A 10,182-nucleotide genomic window follows, 5' to 3' on the forward strand; every position below is an offset into this window, starting at 1 on the left:
ACAGTAAGATGAGCAAGTCTTTTTTTATTATGAAAAACACTTAACATTACTTTTTTCCTTTTTTTACAATTATAATTTATTTTCTTTTATGAATATATCTATCTATATGCATTAAAAATGCAAACAAATAATTGTTCCATAGCTTTTTTCTTGGTCTGGCAGTTAAAAGGTTCATGTTCTGCACAGATACTTGAATTTGAAAACACGTGGCAACTTTATTAATACAGCAGATGAAAAGATTTGTGGAAGGATAAATTCTTCATGGGCTTCAATGGCTCTCGAGATAAAGGGCGTTTTATGGTTGCTTGTATTATCCTCAGATAGTGGTTTGTTTAAATAACTAGTGACATTTTAATAAATATGGCAAAAAAGGGCATATATATAACCTGGCCGGCTTAACCAGTCTGTTTTTCTTCAAGCACCACAAGATTCAGAGTTTATAAAGAAACTACACAGTAAAAGTACTTCATAGTACTTGTGGGGGTTTCACTAGTACTGAGACCAACAGGATCAATCTCACGAAGAACTAATGACAACAAAAAATAATTCCCTCATCAAACTTAGAGTGGCTTGCTTTTGTTCTCAGGAGGGGACTTTGACAGGGTATTTCTCAAAAAATACACAGTAAAAGTACTTCAATGTATTGTTAGTAGCAGGCAAACTAATACCGAGTCCAACAGTGTCAGTTTTATTAAGAACTTGTGGTAAAAAATATTTGTAAAAAAGAGCAGCTGATTTGAAAAAACAACGTGGAGAGACGGCTGAGTGACCGCAGTGCAGAATCGCTGTATAGTTTAAATCTCCTAACAATGTTATCCATTTTAGACATAGACTTATTATATTTACAGCCCTTAATAACATTCATTTTCTGGGCTCAATGTGTGTCTTGGCCGTTTTCGTTGTGATCGCTAAATTCACCTTGTTTCCCCTCGTTTATAATATTATCAACGTTCCAAGCAAAGGAGTGCTTTTGTTTTGAAATCACTTCCGCGAGTTTCGCGGCTCCCCCTCCCCCTCCCCCTCGCTACAATGACCATTAGACCATTTAGTAAGGTAAAAAACAAAAAGCAAAAACGCCTCGCAGACACTCTTCCGTTTACTTGTTTAATAAAGAAAAACAAATGGTCCGTAGATACACGGATTAATCTCCCTCCATCATGTTGATTTGAATCAGAAGTTCTGAACATGAGCCCGCCCCGCTCGACCTTCTGAGCCAATCACAGCGCGATAATGACCTGCCTTCCGTTTCAACCATACTCCTTCCGTTTCCACTATACTTTCTCTCACACATACATGTATTCTTCTCTTGCATACATATATTGTCTTCATACATACATACATTTTTCTCTTGCATACATATATTGTCTTCATACATGCATATATTATTTATAATATTAAATGTAAACATTGAATGAATGTGCATGAGAGCAAAATGTATAAATATGAGCATTAAAATATATGAATATGAGAACAAAATGTAAAAATGTGTGAGTGAAAAACGTATAAATGTGTGAGTGACAATGTATGAATGTGTGCATTGAAATATGATAATATGAGAGCAGAATGTATGAATGTGTGAGTGTAAATATATACGTGTGTGAGAGTGAAAATGTATGTATGTAAAAGGAGAATGTATGTATGTAAGAGTGAAAATGTATGTATGTAAAAGGAGAATGTATGTATGTAAGAGTGAAAATATATGTATGTAAAAGGAGAATGTACGTGTGTAAGAGTGAAAATGTATGTATGTAAAAGGAGAATATAGTGTGTCCCTGTCTGTCTGTCCCCGGCGCCTATCTGTGTGTCGAGTGCCCTGTCTGTCTGTCACCCGGCGCCTCTCGTGTGTCCGCGTGCCCCTGTCTGTCTGTCAAAGGCGCCTATATGTGCGTGCGAGGCCGTATGAATTACGGCCTGTACGGCCCTCATACATAACACATGCACATACACACACCACAGACACACACACCCACCCACACCCACACATACACATACACTGCACACACACACAACACACCCCACCACACACCACACTCACACACACACACACCCCACTCACACAACACACACCCACACCCACACCGACACACCCACCACACACACACCTCACACCTCCACATACACATACACACACACACTCACACACACACCCACACATGCACATACACATGCACATACACACACACACATTCACATACCTGCACATGCACACCACACACACAAACACACACTCACACACACACACACACACACACAGACACACACACACACACACACACGCACACGCACGCACGCACGCACGCACGCACACACACACACACACACGCCACACGCACATACACTTACCACACACACACCTCTTACTGGCTGTTAGCAATTAATAAATAAAGAACAGAGAGCTCATTAATATCAGTGAAGGTGAGCAGCTAAAGTCCCAGGAGACATACAGGAATTAAACAGAGAGAGGGAATGCTAATGAAAACACACACACACACACACACACACACACACACACACACACACACACACACACACACACACACACACACACACACATATTCTGATATTTTACAAACATTTTGGAATATCTTTATATTTTTTTCCTCTGGATATTTTACATAATTCATACAGTATATTATAAATCATGTGAATATACAATATATAAATGTGTCTTCAAATCTTTTAAATGTGTAATATACGGGACTGATGAACACATAATATGTATGTATGTTTGTGAGTGATACTTTATTGTTTTATTGCTTATGAAAGACATAACTTAAGTGTTAGTGTGACCTTGGCTGGACTCATTATATATATCATTTATATGGAATCAAATGATTCTACAGGGCTGCTGCAGTAGAGTCATTTCTCTAAAAGTCAGCCTGACAGATTTTACACCTGTGGTCGCTTTGAATTATCTCTTAATTTTTTGAATGAAGGAACAGTTGTGTGTGTTTGAATGCAGCCGAGTCTCATCAGCCTGCTGCAGGTGAACGAGGCACAGCTGGAGAGCAATCAGGTCACTCTGACACCTGCTCTATAAAAATCAAGCTGCTGCAGAGGGCAGTATTTCAAACTGAGGAAATGCAGGATAAACTGTTCAGCATGAAGGTATCCGTTCTAATCTTCGTCTGTGTGCTGTGTGGAGCTCTGTCGGCACCTCAGAACTTTAACTTGGGCGTTTGGCCGGCTGTCGGCAGATATGGAGTCCAGAACCGAGAGCAGCCTGAAGTCCAGGAGCAAAAAGGTAGAATAATTGTTACTGAAATGTTGCTGAAAGACCAGGCAAGTGTTGAAGTGTTGGCTGCAAATAATCCCCAATATCTCTGTGCTTTAATTGTATGGTATTCTACTGAATTTATTTTTTGCATACTTCAAAAACTGTGTCTGAGAATAATCAGATATTTGTGAGTATTTGCTTATGTTTTGTTTATTTTGGGCGGGAGGATATTTTACATGAGTCCTATATTAGAAATGATGTCTATATCTGTGGAAAACATTTCTCGTCATGTGTCTTTTCACATGGTTTAATTTTTTTTTTTTTAGATGTATATTCAGAACTGACCACAAAGTTCCTCCAAACAATCTGCTAATATGTTTTAAGGTGCACAAGCGATAGATTTAACAACGCTGTTACTTACTTTTAAGTGTCAATGATTTATTCAATATCTTATTTTGTGTGATAGTTGCAACATTTCTATTTGTACTTGATGGATAAAGTAAATAAATCATATGTTTGTGTAACCTGTTAACCGAAGTTCATTGACCCCGTGGCTGTTAAGAAACCTCACTAATGAAGACTAACTTTTGTTTCTGCTACACTGCACATATTGCACAGCATTTGACATTTATATTTATTGTAAACAATTCTTACATTTAAGATTTTTAATATTTCTTTACTATTTTATATTCTAATACTTCTTAATTCCTCTTGTGTTTATGTATGCACCATTGCAGACAATACAAGTTTCAACAATGTTTGTAGTAGTAGTACAAGAGGGGAAAAGAACATCAGAAATCTTTGTCATGGTATTGATTAAAGCTGAATGGATAGGTCAAACAACTAATTGGTTGACAAAAAGTGAGAATCAACTTTCCAAGTACACTCTTGTGTTATGTATAAGCTAAATTTAAAAGTCAACTATTATGCAAAATCCACTTTTTTCATGTCTTTTATACATAAGTATGCGTCTCCTCTTCTAAATCAACATGTGTCCCCTCTGTGTAAAGAGATTCTGAAAGTTTCAGGAAAAAAGATTCTCTCTTTTTGTCCTGATCCAATTTATATAAAAACCTGTCTGAAGATGAGCTGATCAGATTTTGGCCACTTTATGATGTCCTAACGATGTTTTGAAACAGGGCTGAAACAGAGGGGATTATGGGATGCTGCAATGATCTGTTTGATGTTTGGAGCCAAACACTTCAGAGACATGTTTTGTATATATCTGAGATTTATAATATATTGATGAAAAACTGTATGATAGGTGACCTTTAATGAAGCTGATGGATAATCTCCCCCCCTGCTTCCTAGCTCTCAATCAGGAGAAGCAGTCTTTCCGTCAACCGATGTCTTGGAAGTATCCGGAGCTGCCTGCTGAGGAAGAGCCCCAGTACTCTCAGGATTTTGAGCTGAAGGTCCCGGTGGCGTTTGACAGCGTCAGCGCCGTCTGCGGGGAGAACTCCGTCCGGGTGGAGGCCAAGAAAGACCTGCTGGGGATCGGGAACCCTGTCCGCGCTGCAGAAGTCACGCTGGGAGGATGTCCGGCCACCGGGGAAGATGCTCAGGTCCTCGTCTTTGAGTCGGAGCTGCACGGATGTGGCAGCGAGCTCGTGGTGAGGGTTGAAAGAGGCAGTTCACACCAGAGATGGAGTACTCGAGTGCCATAACACATTACTCTAAGGATCGAGTTCAAACATGTAGGCTGTCTTGAACACTATCATCAGAGTAATGTGATCTAATCAATAAATAAAGATTCAGCCGATAACCCAAAAGCACATGGCTACTTAACATTCAGAATGTCTCATTTTGCATGCTAAGTAGCCATGTGCTTTCTGGGGCTTAATCTTTATTGATAGAATTTAAACATTCACTATAATTGTAGCGTCCCCGGCTGAATGATGGTCAGACTCTCCAACTGATGGTATCTGTTTATTGATCACCCTTGCTTTTATACAATCATTACCAACGTAAGAACTTATGCCCTTATCAGCCAGGTGATAAAAACCCAATGTAACTATTTAGTATATGTTAATTTATTTGTCATCTATCCGTCATTATACGTATGTGTGTTTACACTGCTCCGTTGTCCATTGACGTCCGGTAAATGTTCCTTCAAAATAAGAGTCCCGATCTTATTACTATCAAAATAAAAGTGCAAAACGAAAACTTTACCATAAGAAAATATTAGCATACAAATATAATCACTTCTCTAAAAGGTAACTCATTTTAAATATAGTTAGGTCATTTACAATAATATAAATAATAATATGAATATTATTAATAAGCTTTATATTTGTATACTACTATTACAAGAATTGTATCCAAACTGGCTTCACAGCAGTTCAATAGACACATTAGTATAACAGGATAAAAGCAAAGTAGAGGAGCTATAGCTACATTTCAACAAATATATCCACGAAGATTAATACATGAAGACTTGTGACTCGGACTTGACTTGGACTCTTCTTGGGTGACTCGGACTTGGACTCTGACTCAAAGTGGGGACTCGAGAGTGACTTGGACTCGTGAATAGGTGACTTGACTACAACACTGGTTCACACCAAGATCAAAATGCATATTTCTCTTCTTGCGTTTGCTGTGTTCTCTTTGTGTGGGGCTGTGGAGACTGGCTGTACCAGAACATAAATATAAAACAAAAATTAGGAGATGAAATGGGCTTCAGAGCAGCTTAGTCGATGACCATTTTTCCAACCACCAAGCATTTTACAAAGATGTTGATGTCAAAGATGAATGGCATGTTGTCTCAGCCTTTACCCTGCAGTGATCTGTGTTTCAGATGTCGGAGGACTCGTTCATCTACGCCTTCATGCTGCACTACATACCCGCTCCTCTTGGGGACAGTCAGATCATTCGGACCAGAGAGGTCAGCGTCAGCATCCAGTGCCAATACCAGAGGTCAGATGTTACACCAGTGAACCAGAAAGATTTTCCATTTGGCAATCATGGAAGAAAAACCTCAAACATTTTAGTTAAATGACTTTGTCAGTGCCAACCCATGGACTGTGCAGCAAGTCATTATATGACATTTATTTTGGCTGATGCGATATTTGCAATCACCCATGAATATACAATACTAGAACAGCCAGTCTAGTCCTGCAAGTACATTAGATTAAAATAAGCCAAACCATTGTTAGACCACCAACTGAGCAAATTGTTGCTTTGTGTGTGTGTGTGGGGGAAAAAAATATGGCGTACCTTTTTGCAAACTGGACTTTTTAGGGAAGGTAGCTTGAAGAGAAAGACGCTAACATGAAGCTTTAAAGACAGAGGGTGACGTCAGGGATATTCAGAAGGACAGTGTGAGAAATGTAGTTTATTTTTGGACATCAAAGCCTTCACATAAGTATAAACCTAAAATCTATTGGCTCATAATTATTGTTGCCGTCTGTTCATTTAATGGTTACAGCTGGTAAAAGTGAAGCTTATTTGAAAGGCTTACGTTAATATTTGGTAGCTTTAACCATAATTTTGATATTTATATTTTGGATAAGAAACCTGGAAGTTACTTGATCAAATATAGTCTAGAATTGTCAATCATTGCCAATGAATTGTAGTAGAGTGGATTTTCTTGACTTTGGTGTTACCGTTTTTTAATACTACTCATACAATTATCCAAAAATTGTACCATGAATTGCAATGAAAATGTTCTTGATGTCTGGACTTTACGAAAATGTTTTTTTTTTTCTTTTTAAGGAAGCATGATGTAAGCAGCGTGCAGTTGAATCCAACATCGAATCCGTTCAGTGCCACCAAATCTTCAGAGGAAACACTCTCCTTCTCTTTAAGACTCATGACTGGTGGGTGTTTCCTTTTCCAGCTTCATTAATTATATTAAGTGACTTTTCTACTATGTCCTGTTGGTACATTTCCATGCTACTCAAACATTTCTATGACCAGTGATTTTTTTTAAATTTCCTTTTAGTGTAAAAATTGACATTCATTAAAGACGAGAAGTATATTAAAATACATAAAAGAAGAAATCGACTGTAAGCCAATACTTTATTACAAGTTTTGCATTTGAGATGGCTCATAAGTCCAGTAAGCAACAATCTGTAAACGGTAAAATGACACATTGCAGTCTTTTTGTATTCATATGCAAGTGGTAAATAATATTAATGTAGTGAAGTTGTCGCATTTAAAAAAAGTACTTGAATACACTACTGTACAATTTTTTTTTAAAACAGTTGGTTTCTTATAATAGGAAACATTGTTGGAGTATTTTGTTAGATTACCAGTCAAATAAAGGTTTATGTTTATTCTTTGCCTCAGATGATTGGCAGTCGACCCGTCCGTCCGCTCAGTTCCTGCTGGGAGACATGATGAAGTTTGAAGTTTCAGTCAAACAGTTTCATCACGTCCCCCTCAGAGTGATGGTGGACAGCTGTGTGGCCACCGTGATCCCAAACATCGACACCGTCCCCCGATACGCCTTCCTGGGAAACAACGGGTCAGTTAACTGCCATAAATACTCTCTTTTTAAAACTTAGTTTAACAAAAGTAAGACTATCATTTTCAAGACAAATACAAAAAAGTTGTTCAATGCATTACAAACTAAATGTGATATGAAAAGTTATTAGGTCACACATACTTAGAGATGTCCATTAGTGATGCAGGAGACATTTTGTGTTTTGAAGTGGCAAAATGTTTGCATTATCACAGATCCTGTATTTTTTTTTTATTGGGGAGAAAGGGATATTATTTATGACTGCATCTTTTTAACTCTTTGGTTTACATGTTTAGACTGTCTGACATTACCCTGTGTTGCATTCACGTGAATGTGCGCTACGTTTCCTTCAACTTTCTTGTCTGTCTTACAGCCCCCTGTGTTGCTTTCAGGTGTCTCTCTTAAAGCCCTTCTATGTGTTCAGGTGTCTTGTATGTCTACTGTTTTGCATGTCTACTGTTTTGCATTCAGATGTCTTGTCTGTCCTGTGTTGTGTGCAGGTGCCTGTTTGACAGTCAGTTAACCGACTCCAGCTCTCAGTTCCTCCCACGGGCGTATGAAGACAGACTGCAGTTTCAGGTCGAGGCATTCAAGTTTCAGCAGGATGAGCGTGGCGTGGTGAGATTTAAATATCGCACACTTCCTGTTTTTATATAAGATGATAGCTGTTTTCTAAGAAGACAATTGAACACCCCCTTTGCATCAGATCTACATCACCTGCAATGTGAGAGCTGCTGCAGCTTCTGCCGCTGTTGATGCCACCAATAAGGCCTGTTCCTTCTCCAACGGGTAAGACTCTATCAACACTACAACTCCCATCATCCTTTGTTCTGCAAACACTACGAAGTCCATCAATCTGAGAGGGTTTAAATGACTTCGATGTGACATGTTTGCCTGTTGAAGTTCTAAAAGTCAAAGCGAAATCTATCACCTTGCTTTAGATTCTTATTTACCACATTTTAGAAACTGTATCAGTAAGGAGCAGAGCTTTTGATTGACAGGTGGAGGGAGGCCAGCGGCAACCATCGAGCGTGTTCCTGCTGTGACACAGACTGTAGGACAGGAAGTCACATGACTGGATCCGGTGAGGATGGATAACTTTGATATATTACTGACTTTCTAAGCTCCTTTATAAATGATTACCTTAATGTTCTATTATAACATTTGACAACCCTCAACTGAATTATCCTTAACCAATATTATCCATTATAACAAGTTTGTGCAAAATGTCAAGTTAAAATAATTAGACATGGCCTTTCATTTGGAAACTAATTTTCTATGTCTTTAAGTTGTGGGAATTTGTATCTACTTTCAATAATACAACCCAACAATTTTTTGGGCCAAAACATTGTATGGATGTTTTTTTAGAAGGTTAACAATGTAAACTCGACAGACTTAAAAAAAATAATAAGCTACCTACTTTCGTAGTAGACTTTTAGCTTTTCAGGTGAAAACGTAGGGGGATGTTTGTATTAAAAAAACTATGCTGAAGGTCCCTCAACCTGTTTACTTAGATAATACAATACATTATGGGATACCTTTTTTACTAAATGTTTTTTTTGAGGTACAAATGGGAGGCTGTGATGTTTAATAATCATTAAGGGTGTCATGTTTCTGTGTTGCAGAGGCTCAGTGGGAACAGGAAACGGCTGTTGGACCAATCACAGTGAAGGAGAGACCTCAATGGTGAAAGTGCAAAATAAAAACTTTAAAATGAATTAAATGCTGTTAAAGATCTTTATTTCTTTTTGAAAACTCAGCTCTGCTCATTTGAAGAAATCAAGACGAATCAGCAGTGATTAACACATGGTTATTAATCATGTTGCAATAAATTGGATAGCTCTAAGAAATATCAAACAAAGACTAAATTAAATGCATTGATGTAAATTAAACATCAAACTTATGATCCCAACTCTAGCAAATATCATCAATTAAACACCATAGCAATGCTTAGGAAAATGTTTATGAAACTCACGAATGCTACGCTTTATAGGTAAATAAACACCACATTGATGCATCACATGCTGTATGAACATCCATGAACTATACAATGGATCTTTAAACTGCACTGTTTCTTTCAATTGCAATAATTGACATTTTTGTTGCAGGTATTTTACAGATCAGTATACTAAAACATCTAAAAAAACATCTAAAAAGTAAGCGGATTCAATATTATTTAGAAAATCTATTTTCTGAGATATTGGTGCAGAATAACACTTGTCTATAAAATAATCAAACTCTATGAATATTTAATTCGGCACATTCACAGAACAAACAAATGCTGATTAGTCATTGTTTAACATTGTTCAAAGGTCTCCTATCATGCAAAATGCACATTTTCACATCTTTTATGCATAGATATGTGTCCCTGGTGTGTCAGGGAACTCACAAAGTGTCAGGAAATAAAACCATCTCTCTTCCTCCGTACCCAAATCTCTAAAAACGGGAACGGAGCTGATCCAGATTTGCATCCGATATGACGTAATATCGGAAATGTGGG

General features: G+C 37.8%; 1 protein-coding gene across 1 annotated transcript; it reads left to right on the plus strand.

Moving 5' to 3' along the window:
- Positions 1–3,064: 3,064 nt before the first annotated feature.
- On the plus strand, positions 3,065–9,400 carry LOC117479715 (zona pellucida sperm-binding protein 3-like). Its single transcript, XM_034126803.1, has 9 exons — positions 3,065–3,244; positions 4,529–4,830; positions 6,015–6,133; positions 6,932–7,035; positions 7,508–7,685; positions 8,183–8,300; positions 8,389–8,471; positions 8,684–8,766; positions 9,308–9,400. Exons 1-9 carry the CDS (start codon positions 3,082–3,084, stop codon positions 9,370–9,372), a joined length of 1,215 nt encoding a protein of 404 aa, XP_033982694.1. The 5' UTR covers positions 3,065–3,081; the 3' UTR covers positions 9,373–9,400.
- The last annotated feature ends 782 nt before the right edge of the window (positions 9,401–10,182 follow it).

The sequence above is a fragment of the Trematomus bernacchii genome, unplaced genomic scaffold (assembly GCF_902827165.1).
Source record: "Trematomus bernacchii unplaced genomic scaffold, fTreBer1.1, whole genome shotgun sequence".
NCBI classification, from domain to species: domain Eukaryota; kingdom Metazoa; phylum Chordata; class Actinopteri; order Perciformes; family Nototheniidae; genus Trematomus; species Trematomus bernacchii.